General features: G+C 35.7%; 1 protein-coding gene across 4 annotated transcripts in view; it reads left to right on the forward strand.

The window, feature by feature from the left end:
- Positions 1–23,134, forward strand: part of CACNA2D1 (calcium voltage-gated channel auxiliary subunit alpha2delta 1) — a 381,052-nt gene that overhangs the window by 322,020 nt on the left and 35,898 nt on the right. For 3 of the 4 annotated variants that reach the window (XM_030479619.1, XM_030479618.1, XM_030479620.1), the window contains 9 exons: positions 1,044–1,093; positions 2,632–2,721; positions 5,102–5,170; positions 6,794–6,868; positions 8,397–8,471; positions 15,780–15,851; positions 16,941–17,012; positions 20,678–20,739; positions 23,026–23,102. In XM_030479619.1, the coding sequence (XP_030335479.1) occupies positions 1,044–1,093; positions 2,632–2,721; positions 5,102–5,170; positions 6,794–6,868; positions 8,397–8,471; positions 15,780–15,851; positions 16,941–17,012; positions 20,678–20,739; positions 23,026–23,102 (642 nt within the window). Of the gene's footprint in view, positions 1–1,043; positions 1,094–2,631; positions 2,722–5,101; positions 5,171–6,793; positions 6,869–8,396; positions 8,472–10,398; positions 10,869–15,779; positions 15,852–16,940; positions 17,013–20,677; positions 20,740–23,025; positions 23,103–23,134 lie in introns of those variants that run through there. The other variant, XM_030479621.1, reaches the window with a different exon arrangement.

The raw sequence follows: 23,134 nt of genomic DNA on the forward strand, positions 1-23,134 counted from the left end.
CTGTATCCTGTATGAACAGCGTACATACTGTAACCTCATGAACCCCTCAGTGTGCTGGGAAGTTATGCAGAAGATGCTACAACTTCATGAAGAGCGGGTTGTGTTGTCAGATAATTACAGAAAATCAATGAGGTTTTTTTTTTTTTTGAACAGGGATTTTTTGTCTAACATCTTTGTATTGCTGAATACTATGTGCATGTGAACTCCATTGTTTTAAAACAAATGAGGACCAGCTGGTTTAAAGCATAACCACCCACCTATGTCATCTTATTATCGAGGCAAAATGATCATAATCTTCAGTCCAAATTGTGTGATTATTTGTTTGAACATCCAAAGAAGCAAAGCTTTATTTTGTTTTTCCTTAATTAAAATCTTTAATTTATTATCAAGTCATGCATTGTTTACAGCAAAGTAAATAACAAACCGCAGGACTCTTACCTCTCCAGTTCTCCACACCTTCCTTCCAATTTGACTTACTTGGTCTGAAGCTCGATCTCAGTACTTGTCCTCACTCTTATTTGGTGCATATGGACAATATTTTTAATTCAAACAAATAAGTGATAGAATCAATGCTGAATAAAGACATTTCTGGTGTTTAGTTAGAAGAAATACCCGTTAGATTTTTTCATTCTTTCCACAGAGTGCCTGATGGTTTTGTACTATGAGTACTATTGTGGCAGACTGTAGCTATACTTGCATTTAATTATGTTGCTGTCACAGTGTATTAAAATGACCATTAAATATACTTGCACATGAGAGTAACTGAGAATCCAGGAGAACAAATTCAGCAGGTTATCTCAGCTTTAAATACAACATACAGAAGAAACACATTATATACTCTCACTGCCTAAAAGTAACTAGCTTGGCCTATAAAGTGTGGTGACCCACCATATGTGGCCACATGTAGTGGCATCTACTCGAAAAGTATTCCTTAATTTCTATAAACATTAAATTAGAAATTACCGGATTAATGAAATTCCTCAAAATTAAGAGACTAGCTGTATATTATAATAAGATGGCATTATTTCTGTTCAAAATTTTAGGTTATTATTATGAAATTCCGTCCATTGGAGCCATAAGAATAAACACCCAGGTAAGTGTGTTGGTCAAATCCAGAGGCAGTTATAACACGAAGAAGTGGAGTAATTCCTGTTTTTAAATCTGTTGCATTTTGCCTCTGTATACACTACATTAAGAACAGAGAAAAAAAAAATAAGGCTTTCTTTTACATGGGAAGGGATTATTCTTTTATTCTCATTTATTTTCTTTTCTAGTGGTTGTAGTGAGACAATTTAAAATGTGATCCCTGTTTCCCTGGCTAGCTGGCCCACAGCAGATTGCATGCATACTGTTCACACTAGCATCCTCTAAAGCAGACTGACCTTGTGCACACAACAGCATTTGAAATGATGTGTATCCTGCAGACTCCTGCGCAAGGACTATGCTTTGGGCTCAGCTTTCCTCCTGGCCTTACATGGTCCATCTTTGACCTTAAGACATGGCAGCAATTTTTTTATAAAGTTCTATAAACCCAGGTTTTTTTTATAACGTGCAGCAGGCTTATATTATGTGGAGAAGGCTGTGGATGTGTGTGAGGGCACAGCCCTGCTAGAGTATCTGAATTCAGCCGGGCAGAAGCAGTGACCAGGTACAATAGGATTGATTCCTGGGCTGATCCAACCAGTCTGGGAGAGACACAGCTTTTTTCCTTCAAAAAGGATGCAGGAACATTTTAGCAGACATGCATGTAGATAATTAAGGGCACAGGACTCAGGCATTATATGATGTGATCCAAACCGACACGGTAGATGAGCAGATACTCTTTCCAGTTGTTTGAAAGTCTATGTATTCACATGTCCAGAAAACCAGGGAAGTAGCACAGCAGTTCTTTGTCCTTCCAAGGCCAGGCATGACATTTTTTGGCAGGAAATGAGAGCCCTCTTTGTTTGGCTTCCATGGAAGGTCTTTGATTCTCTTAAACTCTTCCAGATAGTGTCTGGCAAGAAATATCCCTAATATGACCAGACAAATAGAAAAGGTTGAAGACTGAAACAACTTTGATGGCATCCACTCCCAAACCAGACCACAAGTCTGACATCTCATAAGGTCACCAGCTTTAGCTGTACTCCCAGACTGAAGGAAGGCAGGGACCACTAGGTTTTATGATTCTGGTTTTTCTGTTTCGTTAGAAGTTATGCAAGTTATTGCTGTAGGAGTTTAACATACACCCAGCTGTTACACCACTCACTCTCCATTGCCCGCTCTCTCTTATTGGTTGAAGGTTCTGCGGTGTGCTTGTAATTTCATTATGTCATTAGCAATTAAATTTGGGAAAAAATAGTTGTAATTCTCACATTGTGGAAACAGCAGTGGTTATGGATGTGTAAGGTCCATGTGACTGTGGCTGTAATCGAGGAATTACCTTGGCAGTAGATAAACTGAAGGCTGAATTGTTGGCTAGCACAACTTTAAAGAAGTCATTAAATGCTACTCCTATATTGGTGGTGAATTTTTACTTTTTTTTTTTTTTTAATCTTTCAATTGTTTTTATTTCATTATTGTTTATTTTCTATGCTGTTTATGGACTTTGATCTAACTGCCTTCTGATGAATTTGTTACACTTTTTGGCAGGAATATCTGGATGTTTTGGGCAGACCAATGGTTTTAGCTGGAGAGAAGGCCAAACAAGTCCAATGGACAAATGTCTATCTGGATGCTCTGGTATGATCTGTGTTTACCTCTAGTAAAGTAAAAATCTTAGCAGACAAGTAACTATTGGGTTCCATTTTCCACAGTCCTGAGGGCTAGATTTCCTACAGTTCCAAACATCATATGCTTGCCTTTCAAGCACCTGTACAATTTCCTGAACTGTCTAATGTGCTGCTCATTGCTCACCCCTAGTATCCTCCTAAGCATCCTAAACTTTAACAGAGGAAAGGAATTTATCCTAGACACAGGTTTTTCAGTGTAGGTCATTGTTGCCCTCAACTTAATAAAAGAAAAAAGAACCAAATAGTTTTCTAGTGCTGTACCTCTGCTGCGGTAGAGGTTATTTTTTATGTTACTGGTGAGTTCTTTTTCCTTCCACATCCACGCCCCCCCCAAAAAAGTATTCCAGGTAGAATGAAACCTGTCAATGTTACTGGGTATTTGTACAGATTTTAAACTTGGAACTTTAAACTGTCATGGTTTTTGTAATTACTTGCTTCCTCAAAGTAATGATTTCTTTAATTGGACAGTGTATATAATGGGGAAATAAACAAAAAGATATATGAAATTATTTCCTTACTGCTGAATTTATCAGTTCAGTCTTGTAAAACAAACATCTTTAGGAAACTATGAAATGCAAAGTATTATTAGCAGCAATCTAATCTGTTGCTTTAGATAACCTTCTTCTGAGTAACTCTAGCTAGGCAAAAATTACTGCAAAATGGTCATCTGGAGTCATGTACTTATCCAAGTTCGCATGGTGGCAAAAATTACTGCAAAATGGTCATCTGGAGTCATGTACTTATCCAAGTTCGCATGGTCATCTAATGTCATGTCAAAATCTACTTCTTCCTGTCAGCATTACTGTAAAATTTTTATCAACACATCATGGAACTGAATATGACACAGAGAAACTAGTTTTTCATTGGAATTTCAATGGCCAGTAGTTCATTAACCATGTTTGCTTGGTTACTTACTGGAAACATAAAGGTACTTGCTGGAAACATAAAGGATGTTATGACAAAAGTTCATATGTTCTATACATATCCTGTTCTAAAGTCAAAGCTAAATTTGTAACTGGGATTAAAAGGGATGTCTTTAATGAAGTAGATCATGTGATACCTGCAGACTTCTGTGTGACTTTATGATTTTTAGTGGGTTCATTCAGTCTTTCCTTCAAGCTTTTCTCCATTCACCTGTTTTATATGTGTTTGTGTATATATAATTATATCATAACTTATTCAATATTACTGTCCTCTCCTTTTTTGGGGGGAGAGGGTATTATCCCCTATACATACCCCTCTTGTTTTGTATGTATCTTTTCAATGCTCCTTCTAAAAAAATATCCTTCTATATCTTTTCTTTGGTTTCATCTTCATTTCCTGCTTCTCTTATTCTCCGAAAAAGTCCACTTCTCCTTCTCTTTGCCTTGCTTGTAACATTACTAACTCTGATCTCAGCACCTTTTCATGACACACAAACTGAAGTTCACAGAGAATGGCTTAAAATACAGTAAGATTCTATTAGACTGGGCAAATGGAGAATGAGTTTAATCAGAGTGGATTAATAAAGTTTTTTGGTTTTTTTTTTTTAATGAAACAAAGGGAGGAAAGGATATGGTTCCTCAATAAAATACATGGAAGGAGCAAGTGTGGGGGAAGGGGGGAATTTGGAAATTTGAAATAAACCCCAAACAGTAGCATAAAAAAAAAAGTAGAAGTCTCCCTTTATATTTAGAATTGAAGATAGTATTTTTCTGGCTGCCTAAAGATGTTTTTCTGGATCCTAATCTGAGTTGTGACTGTTCATAAAGGAAAACTAAATTTCTTGTATCTTCCCAAAGAAGTGCAATTCGTTGTCTCAGTACCTGAAGAGACTTCATGCTTTTGCAGAACTGATGGTGGACATTATTGCAAGTAATTGAAAAATAGTGATGATATGAGAAGTAGTAGTATTACCTGATGGATTTTTCTGTTGCTTTTGCCTGTATGTGTTTGTTGCCTGTCTTTTTGCTATCTTTTAAGTTTGATTTGGCTTTCTCCTTTTTTTACTTCTATTTTTTTCCCTCTACTATCTGGAGTTCTTAGTATAGTGGGTACTATAGCTGTAAACATGTTTAGGGTTTTTTAAACTATTATATCCTACATTGTTGCACACCATCTATTTAAAAAAAGTAATTTATTACTCTCACTAATGCATGGACACAAAAAACCCCCTAAGTTTTATGCATAAAATCAGTGAAGTATTTTAATGTTTTTACAAACTAAAAGTCAGTACTCTAATCTAGTGTTTAGATACAGTAATCCCTGGATTGTTCTAATTTTTTATAGTTCAATATTTGTTATTTAACTAAAAAGTCTTTTTCTCTCCTGTCTATATGGTTATTTCCTAGGAGCTGGGGCTCGTGATTACAGGAACCCTACCTGTCTTCAATCTAACAAAGGAACAAAATGGGAAAATAGTAAGCTCTTACACAAAGCAGAAAAAAAAAAATCAGTTATTTGAATTACATTTAATGCTAAACTCTTTGAATAATGTGTATTTCCATAGAGCTTTCTACAGCTTAATTGTCTTGTACCTCAGAAACTAAGGGGTCATCTCTAGTTACCTGGTAGCCCCCTGGGAACAAAAAAATGCAGATTACCCTTTTTTTGTAGTTCTGAGTTTCAGGGTATGACATTCCTTGATCTATCTCTGTGACCTGGTGGCAATGGGAATGCACTAAATGCTCAATAGATGGGAAGTAGATTATTACATTATTCAAGCCTTGCCGAGAAAGGAATACCCAGGTAAATTTTTAACAAATCTGTGAAGCTATGACAGGGTGAAGCTATTTCAAGGTAAAAGGCAATGATGTAGAGAATTTAAACTAATTGATTGTAATGATAATAGCACTGTGTGCTTAGATTAAAATCTCGGTATTAGACAAATACAATTGCCCATCTCTATCTGTCAGATATGGAATCAATTGCTGTCCTCTTCACAAAATCAAAATGCTGCTTTTTTAAAATTGCAGCCAGAATATGATTTACAGTATATGGTAAAATACTGTACATTTGATCTGGTACTCATCTTCATCCAGGTCAAAATATACAGAAGTTTAGAGGAGATATTCTTTATTTGGTTTTTCAGATATTACATAGACTAGGAATGAATAAATACAAATTTGATCGCTACCATTTCTTTTATTTACTTTCAGAATAGTTCTCTTAGTTTCCCTTTAAAAACAAAACAACAACAAAAAAAAAAAAGGTTTCATAATCTTATCTACATGATAATGCCTGGGATTCACTGAGTGTGGTTGCAAAGTAAGTAACTACTGAACATCAAAGGATGTGTTTCTGAGAAGTAAAACAACCATGGTCTAGTACAGAGGAACAAGAGGAGAATTAGAATCTACCTAACTTATATCTCTACCTAAACTTAAGGTTACAGACTGCAAGATGCATCTTCCAATACATATTCCAAATTTATTTAATCTGGAGAATGGATTCAGGTGATACTGTGTAAATGACTACCTTCCTTTTCTGTAGTAGGAAAATAAATTACAAGTGAAGTAAATGTGGTGCCTGAGTCCCTGATTTCAAAGGCTCATGATTGCTGTAGTCACTGGGTTTTTGTTTCGTTGTTTGGGGGTTTTTTTTCATTCATCATTATACCATAGCCAAAAGAAGTTAATTGGTTTGGGGTCTCACTTATGAATTGCCCACACTAAGCATGCAATAGTAGCTTTATATTGGTGCTAGTAATTTATTATCTACATTATTGGCAATATTAATGCATTGGTTTTGCTTTTACCTGTTTTGTTCTTACATTTATTGTTTATTCATCCAGGAAAGCATCCATATTCATCTTCATAAACAATTAGCATATTCTATACTGAATTCTGAATGTATTGAATGTTATTTTGAATCACTTGGGTATTATTTAAAACATTTAGAATAGACACGTACATAAATAAGCAGCTTTTCAAGTCATATCTGTCAAACAAGAGACTAAGGCAAAATCAAAACTCACTGACTGTTGCAGTTATTCTGCATTGTAAATATGTCAGACATATTCTAACATTTTGGAATCTTACCAGAATCAGCTGATTCTTGGAGTAATGGGGGTTGATGTCTCTTTGGAGGACATAAAAAAACTGACACCCCGATTTACGGTAAGTTGCTTGCTTTGGTGGTTTCCTTTATGTATGATTTATGTATGGTTTCTCTTAATGCTCTGTCATTAGTCATACAGCAGTGACTGGATGTGAGTCAAAATACCATCAGGCTTCTTTTCATATATTCTTTTCCATTGTTATAGATTTTCTGATGGTTTTCTCTCCAGCCATATATGTGTTTGTGTGTGAATTGTCCATCAAGATGCATCTGTAAAGGCAACTTTTACGTTGGGGGATATATTCCAAGTAATTATTTTCCTTAGCTTAAAGCACTGCTCTTTGAGTGCTTGCTTCTTACCACAGTGTAAAGTACACGATCATTTGAGCTAATAATACTACTAAGCATTTGTATAGCACAGTTTGTTATAGAAAAGTTCTTTAATATACATGTCTCTCTGTAGCCTACTCAGTATGATTGATTTACTGGAATGGGTTGCCCAAGGAAGTTGTGAATGCTTCATCCCCGGCAGTGTTCAAGGCCAGGTTGGAGAGAGCCTTGGGTGACATGGTTTAGTGCGAGATGTCCCTGCCCATGGCGGGGGGGGTGGAACTAGGTGATCTTAAGGTCCTTTCCAACCCTAACTATTCTACGATTCTATGATTCTATATATGTAGACATCTATCCAGGGGATTTCAAAGAAAACAACTAGTATTGTGGAAAAAACAACAGCTGAGGAAGCATAGGAACATCATGAATTTGACTGAAGGCAAATGCAGAGTCCTGCATTTAGAATGGAATAATCCCATGCCATAGTACAAGCTGGGACAAGCTTTCCTGCCTCAAAAGGCAGGAAAGGGCCTGGGTGTCATGGTGGAGGACAAGCTGAACATAAGTTAGCAGTATGCCCTTGCATCAAAGAAGACCAACTATGCAGTGAACACCTGCATCAGGAGTAATGTGTCAAAGTTTGGTCTCCTTAGCATAAGAAATACACTGAGGTGCTGTGCAGAGTCCAGTGCAGAGCCACCAAGTTGGCCAAGGGGCTCGGGTACACGGTGTATGAGAAGAAGCTGAGAGACATGGGTTTGTTCAGACTGAAGAAGGAACCTAATGGGTTACCTAATGGGAGTTATAGAGAAGGTGGACCTTGACATTTCTTGAAGGTTTATAGCAACAGACAAGAGACAACATAATGGTGGAAATGGAAATTCTAACTGTAAATAAGGAAGAAAAATCTTTGTGAGGATGGTTTAACACTGGAACAGGTTGTGGAATCACCAATGGAGGTATTCAAAGACTCTTTGAAACATAGTCCAGCTTCAAAGTTAGATCATATTTTGAAGTTAGCTCAGCTTTCAGTGAAGGGTTGTACTCTGAAGGTGACCTCCAGAGGTTAACAGCCAAAATTGTCCTCCAAATTTATAATTCTAGAAGAAATTATCTTCTCTGTGTTAATATCTCATATATTTCATGATACTTGAGACAATGTATGTTCCTCAGTGTGACCACTGCTTGAAAACCATTGATTAATCTTTCATTATTACTTTAAACCTTGTAATAATAAACTTCATTTCTTTCTTTCAGCTTTGTCCAAACGGATACTATTTTGCAATTGATCCTAATGGGTATGTGCTACTTCATCCAAATCTCCAACCAAAGGTATGAAAACCCTTCTAATTTATTTCACTATCATAAGGGGACATTGTCAGAAATAACAGAAACTAAGATCTGCCAGAGAGCAGTAGTAAAGAATTCTCAGTTGTGGGGAAGTCAAGAAAATCTGTGGTGCATTTATGGCTTCATCTAAGTCCTTAAAGATGAAATCTTTATCTAAATATGATTAGGACATGACTTTCCTCAAATTTCAGGAAAATTTAAATCCAAGACTTAAGTCTGCTTTTATATCAATTAACTGTAGTCCTGACTTTGTGGTGACTCCTTCTTATATAACTTGCCTCCCGGCTTTGGTGAGATATTTAAAAATAAATGGCTGATTTTATTTTAGCGAAGCGTTTCTCCATATCCAACAGTCTTCTGTTAGTGGACTATTTGAAAATGCTTATATTTTAAATAATTTCAGCATATTTTGTTGCTTGAGTTGATAGTGCCCAAATGACACATTATATCAAACGTAAGGTTAATATTTAATTAAATAAAAATTGTATGGATTATTTACAGATATTAAGTTAGAAATAATAATGAATCACTGTAAGTATTGAAGACCAAACAATATATCCATGTTATTCAGTTATCAATATTAAAATTGCTTATTAGGATGGTTTGAGCAATATATGTCCAAGATAAATGCAAATTGTCAATACACAGGCAAATGAAGGTAGTAAGGCTTTTAAACTTTGGTGGCACCCTACTCCTGTTATTTTTTAGCACTCAGTAAACTTTAGAGAAAAATCTTAAGTAGCAGAAGCCTATATTTGCTGCCTTTAGGCATGGAAATACTGCTTTTTGTAAATTGGATGCATATCCCTCACTTTATTCCTCTCAGCCATGTTCATGTGGCAGTATAACAGCAAGTCCTTGACCTCTAGGCCATGCAACTGTCTTCTCTTGACTCTTAACCAGAAAATCCTATCATAGCTACAAGAGGGATAGCAGACTCCCTTTTGAGTACTTCAGTATCTTTAACTGCTAAAGGCAGAAAAAGAAATTAAGAATTCATCTACGTATTTTAGTGATTCATTAAATTTTTAAGCTTGGGGAAGTCAGCTTTGTAACTATTTGAATTAATTTCCTGGTGAAGTAATGAATATGTTTGAGATCTTTTGCCAAGTGTGTAACAAAAGAAGAAAGAAAAAAAAATGCTTCTGAAGGAGAGAAACAATAACTTGATCTTAACTATTGATGAAATATCCCTTTTGATTTATTTTTAAAGGACCCGTTATAAAAAACAATAGAAGAAAAAAAAGAAAAAGAAGGTTTTTATTTAGTCTTGATAATTTAGAAGAACTTCAGTTTCTGGATACATGCATAAGGTTTTCATGTGTTAAAAACATGAAAGTTTTGATTTTATGACTTGATGAATCATTCTGAGCCAAATATATGTGTCATTACTGACCAAATAATTTCTTCATGAGAGATTATTAGAAATTCACATGATGGCAAATGGTCTATTTTTAATTCCTTTTTCTTATATGCAAAAGAAACTATATTTTTATTAACAGAAGTAATATAAAATTAAGCAATGTAGTAGTCTCATTTTAGGAACAATCTTGTGAGGAACTGATGGATATGGGTTCTGTTCATCTCACATATTATACTGCCATGTAAACTCGTAACACTGAAGAATAAAGAACCTTTGTTAGAGAGTGAAAAACTCAGTTCATCCCAAATAAATCTGGGCAGACTGAAATTAATTATTAGGATACTAGTTGTCATGGTTTTTCTGTATAGTTTTCTAGCCTAAAAGAATATGGAAGTCCAGAGATGGTTTCACATACTGTTCAAATGTTTAATTTAGAGTATGCTTAAAAAAGAATATTTTATAAGTGATGTTTTGTGTTGTAGAATAAAGTCTAAATGTAATATTAAGAATATGAATTATTATTGTTGTTATTGTTGTTATTAACAGTTACAAAGACTAGACTTTTTCACTCCCAGTTTGTTTGGGGTGGTGCATGCTATTCAGACTGATACAAGAGCTACGTTTTAAAACTAAGGTACACTACAAAGACAGATATATTTAGAACTCATGGGCTTTCTTTTAACATGTCATATTAATTTTAGTTGAACTTCCTAGTAGCTGTTAACTTATTAACAAACAACATCTTAACTCTCTTTGCCAGCAGTTTTTCAATAGATGTAAACTAAAACATAAGTACGTCTTTACCTTTGAAGAGGTGAGGGTGTATTATACTTTCAGTGACCCCTTCTTCTGAATGTCTTCTGCTTTCCTTCTGAAAATCTGTTACCTCAAATCACAACTGGTTCAACACAATTAATGTTTTGAGAAATTGTCTTGCAGTATCATCTCACAAAAAGAAGCCTCCTAGAAATTTAGAACTTGTAAAGCTGTTTGCACAACTGAGAAAATTTAACAAAAGGCAGATTCAAAAGCATATTAAAATCATTAAGAACTTTCCCATCATGTTCTTATTTGCACATGAAAAATACATCAAAGCATAAACTGCTTAAAATTCCATTTTCAAGTTTATGTAGTTAGTTACATTACATTTTAAACAAGTGCTTAAAATTTTATGCTTTACTGCCAATTTTCTTTGTTTGTCTGTGTGTATGTCCGTGTATTTTTCCTATTGTCCTGGAAGAGAACAGGCAGATAGTCCACCAAATAAACAGTCACTGGAATGAGTGTATTAAGCATGTGTTAACAAGATTAGTCTGAATTAGATAAGATTTGGAAATGCTAAATAATTCAATTTCTGAGTCTGTTCTGAAGATTAACATCCTTTTCTTCATTTTCATTATGGTTCTGATCCATTTAATAGTAGTTCCAGATGCCTTCAGTAGGGTCCAGTATTTTGTCTTATAGTTCAAGGTTTTGAAAGAAATGTAAGAGGAGGAGCTCTCTGTTAACTTAATTCACATTGTTTAGCATATGTATGGTTATTGTTTTGCTAGAGAAAACCTGTGTATAATTGTGACAGAGAGCTCTTGACTGGGGCATGAGGGCTAGTCTCTGCTTCCAGTAAACGTGCACTGCAGAGTATAGATGTTGAGGGAAGACTTCCATTCTGTAAGTTGGTTGTTTACTAATAGTGTAAAAATATAAATTACTGCTTTTTTGTTACTTCAGCAAATTGGTCTGGGCATACCAAAAGTTAAATTGAGAAAAAGGAGACCCAATGTACAGGTAACTTTGGATGGAGGTGATTAGTGCATTAGAATGCATAGATCTGGAAATACAATTAGAAAGCTTCTCCCCTGCTTACTAGGAAAAATCTAACTAGAGAACTGTGTTTACTGTGACAAACAGCTTCCAAAGCATGAAGCTTGCATCCTTCTTTGTTTAAATAATGGAAAACATGTTATTGGCTGTAGTGAAGGGCATTCCATTAAATTATGGTGCTTTACTAATAGGTGCTAATTAGAGCCATGCTGTAAAAATGATTCTTTAGATTTTGAAATTAATTTGAAGACTGCAAATAAAAAGAGACTACTTGTGGTGGCTTTGCTTGTGTAAACCCGAACTCAAGAGAAGATGCTTGCGACTTTAGTGCCAAGTTTTATTGTACAGTGTGTGCTGTATGACATTACAGAATTTGAATGAGCTGTTCATTTTTCTTCTGGGGAAGCCAGAGTAGGACATATGTTTTATCTGCTACTTACATCAGATTTCTTGGTTTAGCAGAACCTAATTCCAGAGAATTAACTGCCATTAACCTGAATAGGAAAAGGAAATTAGTAATGTTTATCTAATGCAATCCCTGAGCAGAAAACACTTAATGAAAACTTAAAAATCATTAAAGGAATAATTTAACTGTAGCTAACAAAATAAAAATAGGTAGAGCATACCATGGAGACATTCGGGGCCAGGCTAGATGTGGTTCTAAGCAACTTGATCTAGTTGAAGATGTCCCTGCTTATTGCAGGGGGGTTGGACTAAATGACCTTTGAAGGTCCCTTCCAATCCAAACTATTCTATGATTCTGTGTGAATTTCTTACATGTACAGGAATATATAATGCAAAACTGGTGGCTTGCATAACAACTCTAGTAAAATATGGTGTAAAATCCTGATCTAATTCAAGTCAGTGATTTCACCAAGAGTCAAGTGGCTGCATTTATACCACGTGTAGAAGACCATCTCTGGGCTAGATGTTTCATTTGTGCACTGGAGAAAGCAGCACTGGGATGTAGAAAACTCTGAGCTCTCCAGGCTCCTCAGTGTGCTGTGTATGATTTGACTGGTGCTGAGTTTTCCTGGTTGTGCTGGTTGCCCGGGGAGGTGCAGCTCTGGAAAAGCTCTGGGCTCCCACCCACTCCAGTAGCTCCTGAGTTTCCTTCTGGGGCCCAGGACTTTGCTGCATTCTTACCATCATTTATTTTAAAACCCTCACAGCCTATGTCTTCATTAGTACTGCAGGTATGAGTAGGAACCAGGCTCCTGCAACTCAGAAAAGACCTTCCGTAGAATCTGTGAGAATGCTACCCTCCCAAAACACACAATAACGACATTTTAATGAACATCTTTTATGTTGCTGCACCAGTTCTTTCTTTGTTTCCTTCTTGATTTTTCATTGAAATTATAGATCTTTGCCTTTATTTATCTTGCTGAAAATGAACTGCATTCCCTTTATCTGCATGCTTCATTGATAGTGATTTAGTTCTGTTTTGTTTTATTAAGTTGTGCTGGTGAATGTGGTGGTGTTGTGCTTCTTCTAGTCATGTCACATGCATGACTGGAAAAGAGAAGAGCAAACTGAACAGTAAGTTTGTTTCTTCATGGCTTGGAATAAACCCCACCAAATGGCAACCTTGGAAGAAAAAATTATGGAGCCCAAATACTGGTAAAAACACATTCTTGGGGGAAAAAAACATAGCTGAGAAAATAGCCTTCCATTTAAAATACTGGGCAACGGATTTTCTATTCTAATTTATAATGGATTTCTTTGTGCCTCAGGCACATCACATAATGCATCAATACATGCTTAGTCTCTTATCCATTAGAAGTTGTTAGTAAGTATGTTATAAATAATGTTTGGTAATATAACATGTCTTAAAAAGAACAAACAACATATACTTGAATTTTGATGGGCTGTTAAAGTTGTCTGTTTTGTCTTTGGGACTCCTTAACTATTGCTAACCCAGGTTATCATTTTAAATGAATATCGACCTTAATTTGATGTGATGGCTTTTTATTTTTTTTTTTTTACCATTTCTTTTCTTCGTTTCTTTTTGTGTTGGAATGGAATTTGAACTTCACAAATGCCTCCTCTGCCATGCCAATGCCTTCATGCATGCTGTTTGGGTTTGACCATGCTATTCATTATCCATTGCATGTAAGAAAATGTATTTTTTTAATTTATTTTTACATTTTAGCCTTTTGCTATTTATTTCAAGTGTGTGGATTTCTTGGGGGGTAAAAAGCAACTGCATAACAATAAAATTGTTTGAATTAGTAGAGAGCATATGTTAATGCTATTATCTTAAAGCTGCTATTTCCATCTATCCTGTATAAATAGGAACATAAAAATTTCTTTGAAGTTATAAGTAGGTGTTTAAAAGAAATACCCAGAATCTTTACCTGCAATCTTTCCAGTGTGTATTCTCTTTCTGAGAATAAATTTATTGGCATTTCTCTTAGCAGATTGTAAGTCTTACTTGCTAGGAGCAGGAATGATTCCATACACCCAGAAACATCTACATTCATTCCTCAAGAAAATGAATTAATAATCTTTTGTCTTCTATTACCATTATATATATTACAGTCTCAAAAATAAGAGCTACTGTTAAGCTTTTAAGGCTCCAGGCTCTTATATGAAGGCATCTTTTACCAGCTCTTCAGGATGTCACTTTCTTCCAGTACAAACTCTAAATACATACATAAATTGTGATGAAACATGCTTGCATTCTTTTATAGAATAGTCACATGTACATTTGGCATGTAACTTTGCTAGAGAATGTTAGGATAGAATGAGTATAATAAGCATTTTGAAAGAAGAGACTTTAGTCTACCCTGTAAATAAATCATTATACCTGAATCACTGAAATCACCTAAAAATGTCATTATCAGAAATTACAATACTCTTGAAATAATAATAGTATCCACTAATGACAATTTTTGTTTTGCTAATCAAATAAGAAACAATGCTCAGTTACGGGAAAACTAGGCCTTGAGATCCTTTTGTGTATGAAGTGCCTTATTACGCAAAGCAAATTATTATCAATTAAAAAAAAAAAAAGGAAAACCTGGACTTTTTTTAATCTTCTATTTTGAACTATCAGATTTAAAATGTTAAATAATACAATATATATCCCCATACTGTTTTTTCTAAAAATCCTTGTTAGGTGAGTGCATTAAATAACTATTGAGTGATGAAGATTTTACACCACATGTAATATAAAGTCAATGGGGCTTAGCCAAAACTACTCAAGAAAAAAGATATGATCAGATTCCTAACCACTTGTACAGAGGATGGCTCTGTCCAAGTAAATGCAGACTGCAACTGTAAAAGGAGCAGAAACTGAAGGGTGGTCTGAGTTCATTTGGCAGAGCTGCAATGGTCTTCCCACACTCCTATGGGACCGGGACTACAGATGCAAACAGTCAAACTTCTTTGTGCTCCATAGCTGAGAGTCAACATCACGTACATTCCTTAGGTCTTGAAGCTGCTGGGCTGCAGTATTTCTGTGCTACAGGTTTCTGTCTTCTGAATTGAGATAACAGTACTGATGTCAAGAGAAGAGCATTCAAAACTGCAAGGTGTTTAGGGAAGTCCTGTAATGCTGGCAACAAAAGTGATTTTTGTACTTTGTAACAAATCAGTTGCTGCCTCTTTGAATCTTGAACCACTTTCCATTCCCACATCATAACAGCAAGTTTGTAGTCCACTTTAAAGTAAAATTGCAGAAGAGTATAGTTGCGCCATCTTACTTGACTGGAAAATTCTCCTAAATTTCTCTATCCCTCCCTCTTGGAGGCAGGACACCTGAAAAGAGGTTCATATCTGATGTTTCCTCTGATGCATCTTCTTCCAACGTTACAGTCTGTGACATACCAGCAGTAGGAGAAGCAGCTTCCCAGCATGAGCCCCATACATGACAGACTGTGGATGGAAACTGGCCATTAGTGTTGATTTGATTTTCACCCAATTAACCTCTCTATCCAATGAAATAAAATAGATGAGAAAGGGCCACTAGTAATTCATCATGCTATAAGAGATTAAAATAGATGGGTAAGTAAGTCCAGATACTCCGAAATGAAGGATTTAGAATGATTTGTGACATTATGTTACTCTGTCATTATTTGATCATCCAATATCTTCTGCTTCAGAATCCTAAATCCCAGGAGCCTGTTACACTGGATTTTCTAGACGCTGAACTGGAAAATGATATTAAAGTTGAGGTGAGATTACCCGGTTTCTTAGTACCTGTTGTTGCTTGTATTTCACTCTACAATAGCTGAAAAATGATAAATTTTCTAAATTTTGAATGGGAATCTATTTCACCATAAATTCTAATTTTAAATTTGTCAAGACGATGAATTTGTAGGAAGATGAATTGTAATTAAACAAATTGAGACGTGATACTATTCATAGGCAAGGGCAATACATTATATTGCTCTCATTTTGAAAGACACTGTGATTGCTGGTTACAAATTTTTTCCTCATTAAGTGGCAATTCTTGGGGAGGGGGCTTGTAAATTTTTCAGAACACTTTTTAATAGGATCTTCATACATTACTGGAAATACTTTTGAAGTATTTCCCTATCTCTTACTAATACAGGCTTATTGCTGTGGTGAGAGAGAACTGAGAAATAGTGTTGACAACAAATTAATTCCTTTGTATATTTTTCAGCTGCTAATTTCATAATACATTCAGAAATCAGAATTTAAAAAAAATACTTTGTAAGTTTTAAGAAATAAAATTGAGGGGTTTTAAACATTTTACAGATATTTAACATTTTTTCACTTTGTTTGAAATGGTTCTTTCATAATGACACTGATCAGCTTGACTTGATATCTGTTAAACTCTGCCTTAAATTTCTTTGAAACTCCTGCTTCAGAGAGGAATTCTCGGACTGGTATAAAAATGTTTTTATGAGTTACTGCAGCTACCAAAGTCACAGAGATGTGGTGGGAAGCACGAGAAATGCTAGGCAAAACTCCTTCTCATCCGTGCAGAATTCATGCTCTCTCTATGATGTCCCCAACATCAAGGGGTTTTATGGGGTGGTCTATGCAAAGTATACCAGAATTTTTGCTTCATAACTCTACTGAGTCATTATATATTTGGATAAAGCAATTTCTAATTAGAAAGATCTGAAAATTGTAAACTTAACATTTTGGTTTTGAAGAGCTATGACTTTCATCTGCATTACCATTTCCTGTGTTTCTATGAATTATTTTGAATTACTGAAAAGATTATTAATTTTTCATGCAACACCTAGTTCTCTGCTGGTTGTTTCTTTTTCCTTTTTCTTCCTTGACAATAGATTCGGAAAAAAATGATAGATGGAGAAAGTGGAGAAAAAACATTTGAAACACTGGTCAAGTCCCAAGATGAGGTAAGTTAGGAACAGGAAATTACATTTACAGGAACAAACAAAACCAGAAAAGTACTGTGAAATGCTGTAAAGATGTTCATTTTGTAATGTCAGTTTGTATCATTTTTCCCTCTAGATTTGGTAGTTTTACCAGCTCACACTGAAAGAAATTATGTACTTATAAAAAGAAGGATTATTTTGTTTTTTGGTTTCTTCAGTGCATCATTAATCAAGCAACTGTTGATGAGGTCTTACACTGTGTTCACCAGGAAGTGGTCCCAGCCTGCTTTTGTGCATAAATCCTAAAACAAAGTACTTAATTTGCTTGCAGAGATGTGTGAAGATGGGTTTGATAATTTAGATTGTGGTTGAATAGGAAGAAAGTAGTGAGAAAGAAAAAAGACCAAAACCAAATATATATTTATATGCCATAAATGAAGACTATTTGGGATAAGTAAATAAATCTTAAAGTTATATTATGTACTTGTAATTTCTGAACAGCATGTTGAGTTCTTTATTTTTTGGTCCAAAATGCTCATTCCTGACAAAGATTGCTATTAGTTTCTCTAATAAGACAGACACATTTCCTATCAATAGGAAATACTCAAATTTAATATGGACCCTTACATGTATGCTCTACCTCTTGGGGACCTTAATGAGAAGAATCAAGACTGGTGTCCAAAGGAGCAGTTCTGGCCAGAATATGCCCCACAGTTACAGTTCTACGGGAGCTTTTTGAAAATGTTTTACTTTGAATGTAAACCAGCACGAGGATAGCTAATTTAATGGCTTAGCAGAAGAATATGAAGCAAATATAATATCAAGCAGACACTACACAACCCTTAGATGTATAAGTACACCATAGCCATACTTGGCAGAATTTTTGGGAACATACTTAAAAACATAGAATCATAGAATAGTTTGCTTTGGAAGGGACCTTTAAAGGTCAGCTAGTCTGACCTGCCCTGCAATGAGCAGGGACATCTTCAACTTGCTCTGAGTTCCATTCAACTTGACCTTGAATGCTTCGAGAGATGGGGCCTTTACCACCTCTCGGGGTAACCTGTTCCACTGTTCGCCATCCTCACTGTACTCACTGGGACGTTTTCAGATTTATGTTCTTTTGTTTAAAGAGTGCCTTTCCAAGCCCGTGGGTGAAAAGGGCTCTATGTAGGTGGTTAGAAAAGGGAGGATTAGAAAGTCACAAAAATACAGTAATCCCATTGAGGTTATTCAAGAAATTGCATTCATGGCAAAGTTGTTAAAGAGATCTAAGAGGTCTCAGGCTGGGCTTTCATTTGTAAGGCTGTGTGATAAAAACCACCTGAAACAGTTGGTCCTGCAACTGTTTGCCCAAAGAGGGAGGAAGGGGAGTAATTTACACTTGCAAATGCTAGAGTCAGCAACAGTATTGGGGCAGGGGGCTAAATGTAACATCCCTGAGTGCGTGAGAATATGTCAGTTAACGCATGGCCCAGACCACAGTCTGTTGGGTTTTTTTTTTCTTTTCTATTCTATTTTGCATAGAAATCTCCAAGCCTTTTGATCCCAGATGTTTCAAGTGCCCAATGAAATTAATTTCCCTCACCTTCCCTTGCATCATGGCCTAAGATTTCTTCCTCTACTTGGATCTCACTGGCAGAAGACAGGAGCAGCCAGAGATTCCTAGTGATGGTGATTGCTTCAGGCCATAGCACTCTCCCAGCTCCAGGCTGCTAGAGCCAGAATAAAGCTGCTTCAGCCCACAGGCCATGCATGAGCCATGCATCACTTAGGGCTTGATAGCTTCATATATTTTCTTATAAAAAGGGCTGATGTGGTTGGTTGCTGTGAACTGACCGTTGCAGTCTTGAGGCTTAAAATTGATGTCCTTTTTGTTTTGCTTTTTGGTTTAGGTCTGCATTGCTTTCCTTTTGTATTGCAGCTGGCCCCAGCAGTGTCTTGGGAGATGACCTTATACTACAGCATAGAGACTGGACTTGTAGCAAGTGTGGGTGGGGTGGGCTGGGCTGGAGTCTCCCAAAGCCTCAGGGGTTTTCCAACTAACAGAGAAGATGCCATAGGAACAAAAGCATTGCCACATTTGGGCAGATGGGGTGGGCAGTAGTGAAAACTGAAGGGTCACAAAGCTGCAATAGCATGCGTAGGCTCTTTGGCAGTGACCAGCTGGGGGTGAGACGGTCTCAGACCGTCTTCACTCAATAGTGAAGCAGGCAAAGGTAAATGGGAGACAACATATGCGAACATGTGATCTGCTGGGTTATCATTGAAGAGAGGTTTACTTTTGAGTATGTTCACAGTGCTGGTGGCAACAGGATTAATAAGAGCCCAGTTGTTCTCTTTCTTCCCTCCCACCTTGGGCACTGTTTTTACCTTGCTAGTGTACATGGTGTGCAACCCATGGCACTGTGCCTGATTTGGAGGGACTGGCAGCACAAGGTTCAAGTGGCTACTGATTCTTGAGCTGAAGTAATAGTGTAGGCACATTATTAAATATAAATAAGCTTGGAGAGGAATCTCTTCAGACATCTTTTTACTTCAAATATAAATAGTTCAGGGCATTAGATTCTAATGTATTCATCTTTTTTTCTCTTTAGTTTTACCTTTTTTTCTTTTTCTTTCCAAAATGACTGTTACATTATTTTACACTGTCATGCTGTACTGAAAAGCAGCAGCCATATAATGAGAGGGTTTCAAATTATAAATGTAAAAAAAAAGACACCTATTTTTCATGACCGTGGTCATTTTCACACTTTTATTTTGCCACAGGGAACAAAAGCGTGTAAAGATATACCTGTGGTACCTTTCACTGATGCTTGTAATGTTGCAGCACACCAGCTGCACAGACTTCATTGCTGGCATGCTTACAAATCTCTGATTGTAAAATAATAGTATGTTGCAGCTGGCATAACCTTGTAGTTTTCAAAGTGGAAAACTGAGTAAAATGATGTCAACCAGATGCATTAATGATTAAATCTGTGGGGAACTCTGGGACTATGTCTATCACATAATTTTTCATAGCAAAAGAAAATGAATGGTAAAGCTTATCCTAATGTATTAAGTTATTTTAAAATAAACATTTCCTTCAATGTGAAATTTTTCACAGATACAAGACCCTCCTAATGAGATTAGAAACACATGTAAGTTTAGCATGGGCTGCCTGTACAGTCAGGATTACCTGGCTATGCCTGTGGATATGTATTTAAACAAATCTAAATGCATTTAGCCATTGGTACTGTGACCTGAAAGGACAACCACTGGGTGTTCTGGTGGTTAAAGAGTTCCCTACAAAGTCTTTGTATGATTGAGGTTTTAACTTTCGTAGTTTAACTGCAAATGGTTTAACTGCATAAAAGAGATAATATCTTTTATCAAATTTAAATCACATAGGAAAAGGTTTGCATAGGCCTGACTAATGAATTTAAAAGGGAAAATGATAGGTGGTGTTGTCTTGGTTTTCTTTAAATTTGCATTTTGGTAATGTTAAATAAAAAAGATAAAAGCAATTATTTTGCATATGTTTGGAAAATGTTTAAGAAAAGGACTTGCAGCTCAACTCATACTTTTAGCAAAATAATAGACTGCCAACAGATGTGTACTTGATTTTACATTGTATTTCTCAAGAAAAATTTGCCCTTGTTAAAGCTCCTAAGTTCATCTATTTTTTCATCATTGTCTCTTTGTAGAGATACATTGATAAAGGAAACAGAACATATACATGGACTGCTGTGAATGGCACTGATTACAGGTAACTCACTCCTGTTCTCTGACTTTTGTGTATTAAATTTACTTTTTGTTCATTTTCGTTAATATTTTTAGCGTTACATTTTCTATACTAGCTGGGTCAGGACCACAGTATCTTGTATCCAGGCTGGTAGAATTTTCTGGGTTGCTTTACAGCTCAGGATTGTTGCTCTGCCTAAGGAACAGAATCAGTCTTTCATCCAACTGTTGAGATTTAGCACTAGCGTATTTCAGTATGCAGGAAAAAATTGTTTTTTATGGTGGATGTTAAGAATCTTACTTTTGCTTCTACTTTATCACAGTATAATTTGACTCTTAATTATACACTTTCTCTTAGATTCCATCTCTTATTTCATCTTTTCTTTGCATTGTCAACATGTTCTTGTTTTAATATGCATGTTAACAAGGAAAATGCTATATTTTGGTCTGAATAAAAAAATGTGACATGTTTTGTGCAAATCTTTTTCAGTCACAGGCATTGCTTATATCATAACTTTGCTAACCTTTATGTCATATCGTAGGGGGAGGAACCGTGCTACTGATTTTCTCTGAAACCTATTTCTATTTGTGTCAGGTCTTAACTAATTAGCGCTGATACTGGTTTGTATGCAAAAATTATACGGTGAATTGCAACAGGAACACATGAAGTAATGGGTAAAAGCACATTCCCCCTTGAATGCAACATGGGGGTGTGTATTATTTAAAACTTGTTTAAACATGCAGCTCCATAACTTTAAAAGTAATTTAGAAACCTGACATTATACAAAACAAGTTGAGGTTTACCATGTCCCAGAAAAATTCATAGAATCATAGAATAGTTTGGGTTTGAAGGGACCTTCAAAGGTCATCTAGTCGAACCCCCCTGCAAACTAAACTAATCTAGTTCAAAACTACATGGTACAAATATTGAGTCAAATTATTACCAAAACAGTATCTCAATTGTGGTGAGTTGCAGTAGTCTCAGCCAAGCTGGTTCCCATTTTCAGTTATATTCTGCACAGGTGTACAGCCAATGAGAATGCCAATGTTAATTTGCATGTAAAACCAAACAAATCAGTTCTAACAAAGAATGCAAATGTAGGATCTTTTATTCAGCATCCAAGGTTTCTGTTGAACTGCCTTTGTAGTCTGTAAGAAAATAAAGTTTTTGTCAGATTGTGCAATCTAGCCATCAGTAAGGAAATACGTTTGATTTATATTACTTAATTCTTATTGAGCTCCCTGGCATGAGATACAACAAAAATCCAATCCAGTCACATTGCATAAAACCTCTTAAACATTAAATTACAGATTTTAATTGCCAATTTCTGCTAGCAGTAACTGTTAATGACAGGTAAACTGCTCCTGATTTCCCTAGAGGAGAATTGGTAGAAGGCTATCACTAAATGTTCAGAATCTCACTTAAATTCTGTTTAAATGGCAAATGTGTCACTAAAGGTCATCTCATTTATGACTCAACTGTACAACTTTATTAATGTTAATTTCTGTGGTTATCCATTAGAAACCATTGCAGTTCTACAGTGATGAAATACGAGTGCAAAAATCAAGGATGCGATATGGGAGCTGATTATTCCTCTTAAATGATTACACCTACCTTCTGTCCTTTATATACCTTTTTAGAACTGAGCTCTTCTACGCATATATTGAGTTTAGTTTCAAAAAAGAATCCCTATTTTTTTGAACAAAAATAAGTATAATCTAAAAGAAAATACATTGCAAATACTTTGCAAATCTTAAAATGTTATTAGACAATGATCTTCAAAGTTTTTTGGTGGTGACTGCATGATTCAAGAAAGTATTTTGTATTTTGAATGTAATGTGAATTCAGGTATTGCCAGATACATTTCCTAACGAATACTGAGAGCATTTATATTAGCAAAAGGAGATTCTGCCATTATATGATGCATGCAAATCAGTGCAGTACTACATGCTGGTTTTTGCATTAAGTGATCACTTTGACATGTCTTACATTGGGAGGCTAAATGTTAGAGGAAGATACAAGAAATTGTGTCTTTTATTATTTTCAATTATTTCTAGATTCCTTGGTTATCTATTAAAAAGTACATTTATGCTTAAAAGAATGAAAACAAACGCAGTCAGCTTCAGGACCAGAATGAACCTACTTGCGTCTACATAGTGTGAGGCTAGTATGTCACTATATGAATATCTTATCTCATTTGTGATGACGCAACTTCAAAACATATTAACTGCTTTCAAAACACATAGAAGCTGAAACTGGAAAACTGCTGCAAATAATATAATTGTTTTACTTGTCTCATTTCTATTGCAGTTTGGCATTGGTGTTACCATCATACAGCTTTTATTATATTAAAGCCAAAATAGAAGAACCAATAACTCAAGCCAGATGTAAGTACTATGAAGGTTCCCTGGTTTTGGCT

The sequence above is a fragment of the Strigops habroptila genome, chromosome 3, assembly GCF_004027225.2.
Source record: "Strigops habroptila isolate Jane chromosome 3, bStrHab1.2.pri, whole genome shotgun sequence".
Classification (NCBI taxonomy): domain Eukaryota; kingdom Metazoa; phylum Chordata; class Aves; order Psittaciformes; family Psittacidae; genus Strigops; species Strigops habroptila.